The 15760-nt window shown below is 39.6% G+C and overlaps 1 protein-coding gene across 2 annotated transcripts in view; it reads right to left on the bottom strand.

The window, feature by feature from the left end:
- Positions 1-754: 754 nt before the first annotated feature.
- PDGFD (platelet derived growth factor D) overlaps positions 755-15760 on the bottom strand; it is a 256902-nt gene continuing 241896 nt past the window's right edge. For both annotated transcript variants that reach the window (XM_004052043.5, XM_004052042.5), the window contains exon 7: positions 755-3385. In XM_004052043.5, the coding sequence (XP_004052091.1) occupies positions 3260-3385 (126 nt within the window). In that variant the 3' untranslated portion in view covers positions 755-3259. The remainder of the gene's footprint in view (positions 3386-15760) is intronic.

A 15760-nucleotide genomic window follows, 5' to 3' on the forward strand; every position in this document is an offset into this window, starting at 1 on the left:
CTGTCTGAACTGATAACACTGAATCACTAGTTGGCTGGGGTGTCCACCCAGATGGGAAAAGGAGGTGGACAAAAGGGAAATGAGGTTGTAATGTTGTTGACTTCAGGCCTCAAGGAAGAGACGGCTGTGGATTTTCTTAGGTGAGGAACAATGTCAGAGGAGAACATAATTCATTATAAGACTCATGGGGAAACAGTCAAATGAAGAAGCAACAAAGCAGCAACAAAACCAAACCCAAGTCTTGCCCCACTGTGCAGCTGCAGGACAAAGACAGAACAGAAGCCTGTAATTGGGGAACAAAGTGTTGTTCTTTCAGGCATTATAAAATGAAGCCTTCAGAAATCACTCAATCTTGTCATTCCAAACAGTTTGATGCATTTGTGAAAAGAAGTTTTCCTTTTTTTTTTTTTGAAAGGAGTCTTGTTCTGTAGCCCAGGCTGGAGTGCAGTGGCGTGATCTCGGCTTACTGCAACCTCCGCCTCCCGGTTCAAGTGATTCTCCTGCCTCAATCTCCTGAGTAGCTGGGACTAAAGGCGCCCACCACCACACCTGGCTCATTTTTGTATTTTTAGTAGAGACAGGGTTTCGCCATGTTGACCAGGATGGTCTCGATCTCCGTGTGATCCACCCCCCTCGGCCTCCCAAAGTGCTAGGATTACAGGCTTGAGCCACCGCGTCCGGCTGGAAGTTTTCTTTTCTTTTTTAGCAGTGTACACCTTTTAAAACTGCAATTGAGTACTAAATAATGGAGTAGTTTTGTTCAAAAGCAATATTTATTTTTCATGAAGATAAGAGGCATATTACATTTGCTATAGAAAATGCTATGAGAGGAAAAAGCTGCATGTTACCGATATGACAAAAAACATAAAAAACTCTACTTATGAAAGTGTTTTGCCCTATAAGAACATATTCAATAAAAGGCATTATTCCAGGTGAATGAGCCATGCGGAAATGTGGATTTATTAGGGTTTGTTTTGAAATGTAATTTGTACGGCCAGCTTTTTATTCCTTTGATGGCTATCAAATAGATTTATTGGCTACATGTTAGAAGTGCAAAAGATAACAGGTAACCAAGGGAGAAGTTTTAATAAAACTCTCAGGAAAGGCAAAGAAAAGTGAGTGAATATGCCTGCTTACATTTCAGCTAATAAATAAAAAGTGCAGATAGGGCTTTAACTGAAAACCTTGCTGGTTATTGCAGTCTGGAAGGTTTATTGAAAACTGGGTAGAACACTCTCATTTTTTATATTTACAGCTACATTGTGAGCTGTTCAGGTTAGAGTGATGTAACGTTCATTTTGACTTTGGTACAGGAAACTGATGTTTTCACAGGAAACTTGCAAAGCGGTTATGAAGAGGAAGAGCGTTCTTAATTATTAGTGTCTGCCTGAGCTATTTCTGATTGTGTTCTGGGATTTTAGAGAATTGAACAATAGAGTATTTAATTTTACCACTCCTCTCTTGAGTAAAAACATCAGACACTTTTAGGAAAGTTTTAGAAGGTACATCTTCAATAAGCAGAGATCTTTCATCTCAAATAACTGGGAAGAATTGCACTGCTTAAGAATAGTTGAACTTGGACCTGAGAGCACCATACTTAGAAATCTAAGTATATTTAGGTCACTCATCTAACACTGGGACTTTACCAGCCCTGTCACCCAAACTGGTTGTAGTTAGTAGGACCACAAAGTCACTGAAGAAATCTGCTTTCCTTTTAACTTTCAAGGCAATAAGAAAAATGTAGTTCTCTGTTAGCAGTCCCTGAGCTATCTGAATTTTGGTGTTTCTCTCTTAAGCCTCTTGCTTTGGAGAATGATGAATCATTTCCTACTCCTGGAGTTAGTCTCCTTTAAAACAGACAGGAAGGAGGCAGAGAGAAAAAATTACTCTAAATACCATTAACCAATGTAAAACAGTTTCCTATTAAACAGTAGGACAGCAGGGCCAAACTTGTGTTACCACAATTGACAACTGGCTTCTTAAAGCAAGCTCCATAGATTAAGAACCATAGCCTCTAGGACTGATTTTACTTGGTTCAGAAACAGGAAATCAGAACAGTGAGCAAGTATACGATTAGAAATTTACATTAATAAAATGTGATTTTTTTGATACACAAAAGCTTTTAGGTTGTAAATAATCTATGATGGCCTGCCAAATATAAAATGCCATTATAAATCCATGTCTATATTTCAAAAAGACGGGAACACAAAAGCAAGATACATTAAATTAATTGGTGTAGTTTGGAGAGTTCGAATCCATTATTAGATATGGATCCTATCAAATATCCCACCTAATTTCCAGTTACGTCGATGTTTCAATGTTCACTTTTTAAGTTCTCAACTACCCGCATCTTTCACTGAACACCATCTGGAAAGGTTCATACAGAATGCCCATGACATTCTTGAAAGGATTTGCTTTTGTGGAGGGGTTTTGCAAAGAAAAACAATTCAAAGTTCTGTTACAGCTTATACATTGTCTTTTGTAGGACTATAATAAAAAACCTTCTAAGTAAGTTTTTGAGATAGGTGTTAAATGAATAAGCATGCCTCAGCAAAATGCATAAAAAACACAATGATTTAATTTCTAAAGCACTTATATTATTATGGCATGGTTTTGGAGACAGGCTATTATAGTCCACATATGTAAGTATGCAGTGCTTCTCATGGAAAAAATGCTTAGGTATTGGCCTTTTCTCTGGAAACCATATTTTTCCTTTTTTAATAATCAACTAAGATGTATATGTAAGAAAGCCTCATCTTTTGATTTTTAATATACAAGATGCTTTCTTTAAGAGAGCAAGATTCAAAATTGTTTTGTGTTTCAAAATTTAAAAATAAATTTATCTCCTAAATTTTCTAAAGACATGTTTCATATATTTGACCATCCCTTATTTTGGCAAAGGATTTTAAGAGTCTAACTCAAACATATGTAAGCTCTGGTGTACCTGGTTATATATACCAAAAAAAACGTTTGATCTATATACACATAGACATGAATATATTTCTGTGTGTGTTTGTGCATATATAACCTCAAACACTATTATTAAATGCAATCCTATATTCTTAGGTACAGAAGTTGATGATATACCTTTCTACTTGCCATGGCATTAACAAAGCAAGGCTGAGACTCAGCAACCACTTGTGTTCATTGCATTGCAGGCTAGTAGTAATTTTGGTTGCTGGTAGGAAAAGGGTCTCTTATCTCACCCTCCTTAAACTAAAGGTTCTTTCAGGCTTAATGTAAGGATGTGCACATTCTCTTATCGAGGTGGTCTTGAGCTGCAGATACAATCGCATCGTTCATGGTGATCCAACTGGATGTCAACTAGAGCCATGGTCTTAGCTCTACCCCTCCTCTTGATGTGGCCAGGCTCAAACTGTAATACCTAGGACAAGAAGCACATCTCCTGTTAGAAAGCCTTTGGAGTTCAACTCAGTCAGATGCCACTTACTTATTACCTTTTTGACAACTAGTTCTTAGCCCTTTGAGAACCCAACAGAAGCTATGGGCTTGCTATTAGAATGCACACATTGCTATTAGAATGTACACATTTTTCAAATAATTGACTCCCTGAAGTGGAGGAATCAATTGATCCCAGAGTAATGCCCAGCATTACTTACCTGAAGTACCCAGATGATTTCATGTGTCTTAGCAGGTATTTATTAATAGCTTTCTAAGGGCCTGCTTTGGGCCAAGTGCTGTTCCAAATATTATTGTAAAGATCCTTCTGACCAAGGCATGTGTTATAGATGAATACAATACTTGAGCATATTATTAGCATGGAGAGGAAAATGAATACAATCATGAATAAAATATGCTGGTATATCTAAATCTTTGGTTGAAGTAAAACATGTTGCCCTGGAGTTGCTGGCAAGATGGCCGAATAGGAACAGCTCTGGTCTGCAGTTCCCAGCGAGATCAGTGCAGAAGGCGGGTGATTTCTCCATTTCCAACTGAGGTACCCAGTTCATCTCACTGGGACTGGTTAGACATTGGGTGCAGCCCACGGAAGGTGAGCTGAAGCAGGGTGGGGTGTCCCCTCAGCCGCGAAGTGCAAGGGGTTGGGGGATCTCCTTCCCCCCGCCAAGGGAAGCCATGAGAGACTGTACCAGGACGAATGGTGCACTCTAGTCCAGATACTGCACTTTTCCCATAGTCTTTGCAACTGGCAGACCAGGAGATTTCCCCCAGTGCCTATGCCACCAGGGCCCTGGGTTTCAAGCACAAAACTGGGCGGCCATTTGGACAGACACCGAGCTAGCCGCAGCAGTTTATTTTTCATACCCCAGTGGCGCCTGGAATGCCAGCAAGACAGAACCATTCACTCCCCTGGAAAGGGGCTGAAGCCAGGGATCCAAGTGGTCTGGCTCAGTGGGTCCCACCCCCATGGAGCCCAGCTAGCTAAGATCCACTGGCTTGAAATTCTCCTGCCAGCACAGCAGTCTGAGATTGACCTGGGATGCTTGAGCTTGGTGAGGGGAGGGGCGTCTGCCATTGCTGAGGCTTGAGTAAGCGGTTTTACCCTCACAGTGTAAACAAAGCTACTGGGAAGTTTGAATGGGGCGGAGCCCACCGCAGCTCAGCAAGGCCGCTGTGGCCAAACTGCCTCTCTAGATTCCTCCTCTTTGGGCAGGTCATCTCTGAAAGAAAGGCAGCAGCCCCAGTCAGAGACTTATAGATAAAACCCCCATCTCCCTGGGACAGAGAACCTGGGGGAAGGGGTGGCTGTGGGCGCAGCTTCTCAGACTTAAACATTCCTGCCTGGAGGCTCTGAAGAGAGCAGCGGATCTCCCAGCACAGCATTTGAGCTCTGATAAGGGACAGGCTGCCTCCTCAAGTGGGTCCCTGACACCCATGTATCCTGACTGGGAGACATCTCCCATTAGGGGCCAATAGACATTTCATACAGGAGACAGGGTCTGGAGTGGACCTCCAGCAAACTCCAGCAGACCTGCAGCAGAGCGGCCTGACTGTTAGAAGGAAAAGTAACAAACAGAAAGGAATAGTATCAACATTAACAAAAAGGACATCCACTCAGAGACCCCATCTGAAGGTCAACAACATCAAAGACCAAAGGTAAATAAAACCAAAAAGATGGGGGAAAACTAGTGCAGAAACACTGAAAATTCCAAAAACCAGAACTCCTCTTCTCAACCAAAGGATCACAACTCCTCGCCAGCAAGGGAACAAAACCGGATGGAGAATGAGTTTGAGGAATTGACAGAAGTAGGCTTCAGAAGGTGGGTAATAACAAACTTCTCCGAGCTAAAGGAGCATGTTCTAACCCAATGCAAGGAAGCTAAGAACCTTGAAAAAAGGTTAGATGAATTGCTAACTAGAATAATCAGTGTAGAGAAGAACATAAATGACCTGATGGAGCTGAAAAACGCAAGACAAGAACTTCATGAAGCATACACAAGCTTCAATAGCCAAATCGATCAAGCGGAAGAAAGGATATCAGTGATTGAAGATCAAATTAATAAAATAAAGTGAGAAGACAAGATTACAGAAAAAAGAGTGAAAAGAAACAAACAAAGCCTCCAAGAAATTGGGACTATGTGAAAAGACCAAATCTACGTTTGATTGGTGTACCCGAAAGTGATGGGGAGAATGGAACCAAGTTGGAAAACACTCTTCACGGTATTATCCAGGAGAATTTCCCCATCTAGCAAGGCAGGCCAACATTCAAATTCAGGAAATATGGAGAACACCATGAAGATACTCCTCGAGAAGAGCAATCCCAAGACACATAATCTTCAGATTCACCAAGGTTGAAATGAAGGAAAAAATGTTAAGGGCAGCCAGAGAAAAAGGTTGGGTTACCCACAAAGGGAAGCCAATCAGACTAACAGCGGATCTCCTGGCAGAAACCCTACAAGCCAGAAGAGAGTGAGGGCCAATATTCCACATTCTTAAAGAAAATGATTTTCAACCCAGAATTTCATATCCAGCCAAACCAAGCTTCCCAAGTGAAGGAGAAATAAAATCCTTTACAGAGAAGCAAATGCTGACAGATTTTTGTCACCACCAGGCCTGCCTTACAAGAGCTCCTGAAGGAAGCACCAACATGGAAAGGAACAACTGGTACCAGCCACTGCAAAAACATCCCAAATTGTAAAGACCATTGACGCTATGAAGAAAGTGCATCAACTAACGGGCAAAATAACCAGCTAGCGTCATAATGGCAGGATCAAATTCACACATAATAATATTAACCTTAAATGTAAATGGGCTAAATTCCCCAATTAAAAGACACAGACTGGCAAATTGGATAAAGAGTCAAGACCCATCAGTGTGCTGTATTCAGGAGGCCCATCTCACATGAAAAGACACACATAGGCTCAAAATAAAGGGATGGAGGAAGATTTACCAAGTAAATGGAAAACAAAAAAAAAAAAGCAGGGGTTGCAATCCTAGTCTCTGATAAAACAGACTTTAAACCAACAAAGATCAAAAGAGACAAAGAAGGCCATTACATAATGGTAAAGGCATCAATGGAACAAGAAGAGCTAACTATCCTAAATATACATGCACCCAATACAGGAGCACCCAGATTCATAAAGCAAGTTCTTAGAGACCTACAAAGAGACTTTGACTCCCACACAATAATAGTGGGAGTCTAAATAATAAATAGGCACTTTAACACCCCACTGTCAATATTAGGCAGATCAATGAGACAGAAAATTAACAAGGATATCCAGGAGTTGAACTGAGCTCTGGACCAAGCGGACCTAACAGATATCTACAGAACTCCCCACCCCAAATCAACAGAATATACACTCTTCTCAGCATCACATTGCACCTATTTTAAAACTGACCATGTAATTTTAAGTAAAACACTCCTCAGCAAATGCAAAAGAACAGTAATCCTAACAAACAGTCTCTCAGACTACAGTGCAATCTATTTAGAACTCAGAATTAAGAAACTCACTCAAAATCACACAACTACATGGAAACTGAACAACCTGCTCCTGAATGACTACTGGGTAAATAACAAAATGAAGGCAAAAATAAAGATGTTCTTTGAAACCAATGAGAACAAAGACACAACGTACCAGAATCTCTGGGGCATATTTAAAGCAGTGTGTAGAGGGAAATTTATAGCACTAGAGGCCTACAAGAGAAAGCAGGAAATATCTAAAATAGACACCCTAACATCACAATTAAAAGAACTAGAGAAGAAAGAGCAAACAAATTCAAAAGCTAGCAGAAGACAAGAAATAACTAAGATCAGAGCAGAACTGAAGGAGATAGAGACACAAAAAGCCCTTCAAATAAATCAATGAATCCAGGAGCTGGTTTTTTGAAAAGATCAGCAAAATAGACCACTAGACAGACTAATAAAGAAGAAAAGAGAGAAGAATCAAAGAGATGCAATAAAAAATGATAAAGGGGATATCACCACCGATCCCACAGAAATACAAACTATTATCAGAGAATATTATAAACACCTCTATGCAAATAAACTAGAAAATCTAGAAGAAATGGATAAATTCCTGGACACATATGTAGCCTGTATGGACCTTGGGGGACAGAACAAAAGGGGGCGAATGCGGAAATAAAAGACAAAGACAAAAGAGTATGTTTGGAAGTAGGGGTCAGGGGGCAACTTGCCTCTAATGGACAAGGGCCCTGAGCTTTACACCACCCTCTGTATTTATTAGGCAAAAGAGATAGCGAGAAGGTGAGTTGGAAGAAGAGGTTAGCTGTTAGGTCCAGAGTAGGCTTGCAAGACTGCATTCCTCAAACAATAGGCTCTAGATGTCCCAGTAGATAACCTCAAGGAGCCAGTGCCAGGGAGTGATGGCCCTCAGCAAACCTTCTAGGGCAGGCACAGAAGTAAGTTTGCCCACATTCTGTATTCACGATAAACAGTTTGCTGTTTGATCAAGTAGCCTCCAGTGGAATGCTGAGTTGGTCATGATCCCTTTGGCCTTTTTGGCTCCCAAAACACATACACCCTCTCAAGACTAAACCAGGAAGAAGTCAAATCCCTGAATAGACCAGTAACAAGTTCTAAAATTGAAGCAGTAATTGATAGCCTACCAACCAAAAAAAGTCCAGGACCAGACGGATTCACAGCCAAATTCTACCAGAGGTACAAAGAGAAGCTGGTACCATTCCTTCTGAAACTATTCCAAAAAACAGAAAAAAGTGGGAATCCTCCCTAACTCATTTTACAAGGCCAGCATCATCCTGATACCAAAACCTGGCAGTGACACAACAAAAAGAGGAAATTTCAGGCCAATATCCCTGATGAACATTGATGTGAAAATCCTCAATAAAATACTGACAAACCAAATCCAGCAGCACATCAAAAAGCTTATCTACCATGATCAAGTTGGCTTCATCCCTGGGATGCAAGGCTGGTTCAAAATATGCAAATCAATAAATGTAGGCCATCACATAAACAGAACCAATGACAAAAACCACATGATTATCTCAATAGATGCAGAAAAGGCCTTCGTCAAAATTCAACAGCCCTTCATGCTAAAAATTCTCAGTAAACTAGGTATGGATGGAATGTATCTCAAAATAATAAGAGCTATTTATACAAACCCACAGCCAATATCATACTGAATGGGCAAAAACTGGAAGCATTCCCTTTGAAAACTGGCACAAGACAAGGATGCCCTCTCTCACCACTCCTATTCAACATACTATTGGAAGTTCTGGCCAGGGCAATCAGGCAATAGAAAGAAATAAAGGGTATTCAAATAGAAAGAGAGGAAGTCATATTGTCTCTGTTTGCAGATGACATGTTTGTGTATTTAGAAAACCCCATCGTCTCAGCCCAAAAACTCCTTAAGCTGATAAGCAACTTCAGCAAAGTCTCAAGACACAAAATCAATGTGCAAAAATCACAAGCATTCTTATACACCAATAATAGACAAACAGAGAGCCAAATCATGAGTGAACTCTCATTCACAACTGCTACAAAGAGAATAAAATACCTAGGAATACAACTTACAAGGGACATGTAGGAACTCTTCAAGGAGAACTACAAACCACTGCTCAAGGAAATAAGAGAGGACACAAACAAATGGAAAAACATTCCATGCTCACAGATAGTAAGAATCATGAAAATGGCCATACTGCCCAAAGTAAATTATAGATTCAGTGCTACCCCCATCAAGCTACCAATGACTTTCTTCACAGAATTGGAAAAAACGACTTTAAATTTCATATGGAACCAAAAAAAGAGCCCACAGAGCCAAGACAATCTTAAGCAAAAAGAACAAAGCTGGAGGTATCATGCTACCTGACTTAAAACTATACTATAAGGCTACAGTAACCAAAACTGCATGGTACTGGTACCAAAACAGATATACAGACCAATGGAACAGAACAGAGGCCTCAGAAACTACACTGCAATCTACATCCATCTGATCTTTGACAAACCTGACAAAAACAAGCAATGGAAAAAGGAGTCCCTATTTAATAAATGGTGTTGGAAAAACTGGCTAGCCATATGCAGAAAGCTGAAACTGGATCCCTTCCTTACACCTTATACAAAAGTTAACTCAAGATGAATTAAAGACTTAAATATAAGACATAAAACCATAAAAACCCAGAAGAAAACCTAGGCAATACCATTCAGGACATGGACATGGGCAAAGACTTCATGACTAAAACACCAAAAGCAATGGCAACAAAAGCCAAAATAGACAAGTGGGATCTGATTAAACCATAGAGCTTCTGCACAGCAAAAAAAACTGTCATCAGAGTGAACAGGCAACCTACAGAACGGGAGAAAATTTTTGCAATGTATCGATCTGACAAAGGCTAATATCCAGAATCTACGAAGAACTTAAACAAATTTACAAGAAAAAAACAACCCCGTCAAAATATGGGCAAAGGATATGAGCAGACACTTCTCAAAAGAAGTCATTTATGCAGCCAACAAACATATGAAAAAAACCTCATCATCATTGGTCGTTAGAGAAATGCAAAACAAAACCACAGTGACATGCCATCTCATGCTAGTTAGAATGGTGATCACTAAAAAGTCAGGAAACAACAAATGCTGGAGAGGATGTGGAGAAATAGGAACACTTTTCCACTGCTGGTGGGAGTGTAAATTAGTTCAACCATTGTGGAAGACAGTGTGGAGATTCCTTAAGGATCTAGAACCAGAAATACCATTTGACCCAGCAATCCCATTACTGAGTATATACCCAAAGGAATATAAATCATTCTACTATAAAGACACATGAACACATATGTTTATTGCAGCACTGATCACAATAGCAAAGACTTGGAACCAACGCAAATGTCCATCAGTGATAGACTGGATAAAGAAAACATGGCACATATACACCATGAAATACTATGCAGCCATAAAAAGGATGAGTTCATGTCCTTTGCAGAGATATGGATGAAGCTGGAAGCCATCATTCTCAGCAAACTAACACAAGAACAGAAAACCAAACACCACATGTTCTCACTTGTAAGTGGGAGTTGAACAATGAGAACACATGGACACAGGGAGGGGAACATCACACACCAGGTCCTGTTGGTGGGTGTGGGACTAGGGGAGGGATAGCATTAGGAGAAATACCTAATGTAGATGACGGGTTGATGGGTGCAGCAAGCCACCATGGCACATGTATACCTATGTAACAAACCTGCACATTCTGCACATGTACCCCACAACTTAAAGTATTAAAAAAAAACACACACAACATGTTGCCCTGATGAAGGTCATTAGTGGCCATAAATAAGTAAAATGTGTTTTATGTTTTTATATATTTGTTAACATATAATATCCTTTACCATTTAAAACAAATCAGGTTCCACTAAAATCTTTGTATATTAATACCTGTGTATCAATACAGCATTTCTTAAATCAATAAGTATATCATTAATTTTTAAATTCATAAATTTAAACATAATTTATTAAATTAGTAGTTAAATAGAAGCCAACCCTTCTTCCCTGCAGTCGCCTTCATTTAGTGAAATATTAGCTATTACATAGACATATACTTGGTAAAATTCCATTCTTGTTTTCTAATATACTACATAGTCAGATTAATATATTATTTACTTTATGTTCTTAGATCCCGGTTAGCCTTTATTTTTGATTTTGTCCCATTTTCCTTTTAGATTCTAAACTTGGTCATGGCACCATTAAACAATTCTATAGCATTTTACAGTTTTTGAATAATTTGCACAGGCACTATTTTTTTTTCTTTTTACCCTCAGACAAATCTTTCACATGGTGGAAAAGGTATCATTATGCCCACTTTATACTGAGATTCTAAAGGAGGATAAGTACCTTGTCCAGGGTCTTCCCCTGACTTGGACCTGGGATCAGGACATTTAAGCTCCTAGCATATTCTGACTTGAGGCCTCTCTAACATGCCTTCAATTTCCTTTTATGTCTCAAGGGTGTGTCTGGCTCCCCATGTGAACGGGCAGGGAGACCTGTGATGCTTTGCTTGAACTTTTGTCCTAGGTGAAAGTTAGATGCCTGGAGTCCCCTGCACTCATGCATCACGGTCTGCACATCTCTTTCATTTAGAATTTTGCCATGCTGTTCCATAGACGGTCCAGTGAGGCAGGGAATAAATCACTATATTTGTTTAATGTTCAATCAAGTTAGGGCACTCTGCTGATGCAGAATGGACGATGGGGATCTGTTTGTAGAAAAACTTCAAAAGACTTGTGAGTACAAAGTTGGCAGGGGGTGGAGGAAGGAATACCCTAAGAAAGTTCTTTAGGGAGACAAAGTGTCAGAAATTTTGATATTGGTAAAGCTAGTCCAAAGGCCAGTTTTGATAGTTGATTCTATTATCATCTCCTGCAATTCTATTGCACTTACAATAGGTACCTTGGAAGGGGTTGGGGTTTGGATTCCCATAGCTTTGCCAAGAATTTCTCCAAGATGAATTAATTGCTATTTTCCAAGACTATCTGGCCTGTAAAAGAGATTTGAGAACTAGGGGATGCAGGAGAGGGAAATTATTCCTAAGAAGCTGAGCATATGATAAATATTCCTTGTTTAAAGAAGACTGTTATCAAGGCCTAATAATTTGTGATGACTGGCACCTGTAAAATCAGAGCTTTGTCGATTTGCTTTCTCATTTGATGGCAAACAAAAGTGTGTGCTTTGGGATAAGAGTAAGAGCCTGGGCAGTTTTTCTAACTGGTCTTCTGATTGTTCAGGGATTTTCTCTGTGTTTTATATTAAGCAACGTGAGCACGGTATATATGTGTTTTGCTGATAAGAAGAGAAAAATGAATTGGCAGACACCTTTTCCCAGACAAGACAGGAAAGCACTATTTGAACAAAGTGGAAATTGGACTGCCTTACTGGATGATCACAGCACTGATGTTCAAAGCTTTCAGATCATGTAATAGTCTTAGGTTCAGGTACACAGCATTGAAAGAAGGAAGAAAGCAAGGCTGATTTGAGGGCATGTAGAAAAATGAAAAGCCTTTATCTGAGAAAGCAAACTGGCTGGTTATAGGTTATCTGGTCACCTTTAAAGGGAAGGAACACTGAATTAATTATAGGAGCTGAAGGGCACTTGTTAATAGGTACCCTCACACAGCACTTTCTTATTTTCTGAGCTATGATTCACAGCTGGAAGCACACAACCAGAAATAACAAATCCACTGGCGGGCAACCAGCGTTTCTTAACACCTATGGGTGCAAATGGGGATCTTGACTCCTCTCCACTCTGGAAAACCACACAAAGCCAGGGAAACTTGACGTCTACTAAATGGAGTGTGACTGAGCCAATTGGTGGGTTTCATACCACCGTACAAAATCAAAGATGCTCAGTTTTGCAAATTACCTCATCACAAAAGATATTTAACTACAGTTACTCACCTTGTTGCCAATAAACCTCTGAATAAATCTTCACCATAAAGCTATTTACACTGATAAAACAATACCAGGCAGAAAAGCTATCTGCTGAGTCTGGTTCTTGTTTATTGAGAATATAAAAAAAGGCTGTTAAGGCCTTGTAACAGTTCTCAAATTAATGGCTGACATAGGAACACAAGTACATATTTCAGGACAAATGCATTATATAAACCCAAATCATTAAGAGTTTATTTAAGATTCTTCCTTTTTTTTTTTTTTGAGATGGAGTTTCAGTCTTCTTGCCCAGGCTAGAGTGCAATGGTGTGATCCCAGGTCACTGCAACCTCCACCTCCCGGGTTCAAGTGATTCTCCTGCCTCAGCCTCCCAAGTAGCTGGGACTACAGGCACGTGCCACCACGCCTGGCTAATTTTTGTATTTTTAGTAGAGATGGGGTTTCCCCATGTTGGCCAGGCTGGTCTTGAACTCCTCAGGTGATCTGCCTGCCTCAGCCTCCCAAAATGCTGGGATTACAGGCACGAGCCACTGCACCTGGTCTCTTCCTAACTTCTAAACCAGGCTGTTTTCAGCACACACAGTTTCTCAAGGAAAAAAAAAAAAGCTTCTCTTTTGATCTCTTTCATGCTTATAGCCTTTATAAAAAATGTACACAGAGTCAATATTTTTAAGGGATGCTAGTGAATTATTCTGAAACCTAAGTGACTACAAGCAAAAATATCTTGAGAAGGGATAACATATTATTTCCTCCCTGAGTAATTACTCAACCTGCAGGCAATAATCACAGCAGTGGCTGGCATTGTAACAGAAGGACTGATATCAAGTCCCAAGACATAGTACTCAGTTAAAAAGACATAAATGACAAACAGCTCAACAGTGTTATACTAAGAAGCTAAGCTTGAAGGTGACAAAAAGCTGGGTTATAGTGGGAGTTTATAATATGCTCATGAATTTTTAAAATGCAATCATGACATCTGTGCATATTTACTTCAAATAGATGCGTTCTGTGAGACTCTAGGGTTACTATGAGGTGTACTCAGTTGCAGTTTTAACTTTACAGAACTAAATAGTTAAATGATTTTGACAGCACCTTAGAGGATTATTGACTACATGTTCAGCCTACCAATTGCAGAAAACATAATGGAAAGCCTGGGTGGGCACTACATTTCAGAGCATGGCATTAGCATTGGGTATCATTCATGACACAGATGGGCCTTGTCTGCTTGGGGAGTACCTTGCCCCATGTGGCAAGTTTGCCGCTTTGGCAGGAAGGCCTGATGTGAAGCTAGATTGAGAAGGGAGAGGGTGTGCAGTTTGTAATACTTAAACAAGGAGTTCACTAACTTGTAAGTGAGTCATCAGGGAAGAAATGTAATCAGAACTGAGAAAGCCAGACCAGGCTCTCATCTAATTCCACCCACATCTGTCTTGTACTTTATAGTCTTCAGATGCCTTCATTCACCCAGTATCCCCAGGTGGTAAGAAGCACACGTGTTATCATTGCCATTGTCAAGATGAGTGAATTAACTTTTTTATAAGCAGTCTATAAACATTTACTGTTCTGGATCATATCTTTATTCTTTTTGCATTTACCTAGCATTTCAACCACCAATTTGTTTTTATTCCTTACACAATTTCAATAAGATTTTGGGGGCAGGATAAAGTGTAACAACAGATAATGAATATGATGTAATTTTAGGTTTGCCTGGGAACTCAAAATTGCAGGTTATTATGGGGATTAAGTGAGGAAACCTGAGGCCCTGGGAAGTTTTAAGTGGCTGGTCCTCAGTTGCCCCTCCATGTGGCAAAGCTGGAACCAGAACCCACATCTTTTCTAGTCCTGCAAGTTTTCTGCTCTATTGCCCTCTCTTGGTAGGAAAACATCACAGACCATGAGGCTTCACTCAAAGGTGGAGAAAGGACAAGAGGCAGAGAGACTCCACAAGTCCTAGCTATGAGGTTTCCAAAAAAATAATAGAAAAGAGATTTTCTTGACTTTTGTTATGGTTAGGTATAATCATGACCCAAAAACTCCCTCCCTATTGCTAGAGAAGGAAAACTCCTGGCGCGAAATTTATTTTCTGTTTCTTTGGTCTCAATTTGAAAATTTAGGTACATTTTTTTTCAATAACAGACGTTTCAAACATGTAAAAACAAAGTACTATTCTTTTACCTCAAATCTGAAGGTCAACAGTGTATTACTCTAACCTCATATTTCATGTATAAATACAGATGCTCGTTGACTTATGATGGGGCTATATCCTGATAAACCCATTGGAGGTTAAAAATATTTTAAGTTGAAAATGCATTAATACCCCCCATAAACCCACTGAAAAGTAAAAAAAAAAAAAATCTAAATCTAACCATCATTGAGGATAATCTGTACCAATTTATTAATACATCTCCTAACTCTTAAACTGTGATAAAATGCAAATGTTTAATACAAAATTCTACCTTAGAACAAGAAGAGGTCATTTTTTTTTCATTTTGTCTAGATGTCTAAGTGATTCTAGATGCTATAAATGTGCCAGAACCAGAGATAGGTCTAGGCTTGTGCCATTCAACAAGGTAGTCATGGCCTCGTGTGGTAATTTAAATTTCAATTAGTTAAAACTAAATAAAATTAAAAATTTAGTTTCTATTTGTGCTACACACATTTCAAGTGCCCAACAGCCACATGTTGCTAGTGACTACCATATGGAACACTGCAAATACAGGTTATTCCTATCACTACAGGAAGATCTATTAGACAGTGCAGGTGGTTAGGTCAAGCATCCTGAGAAAATCATGAGAGGAAGAACAGAGGAAATTAACATCTATCTTTATCTCTTTGATGCTTCCTATGTTTTTGGCTGTTGACTAAATGGATCCAGCCAGGGCACGAAATCATGAAAAACAGTTGAGCAATAATTTAATAGGTCACTATACT

Source organism: Gorilla gorilla, chromosome 9 (genome assembly GCF_029281585.2).
Source record: "Gorilla gorilla gorilla isolate KB3781 chromosome 9, NHGRI_mGorGor1-v2.1_pri, whole genome shotgun sequence".
Classification (NCBI taxonomy): domain Eukaryota; kingdom Metazoa; phylum Chordata; class Mammalia; order Primates; family Hominidae; genus Gorilla; species Gorilla gorilla.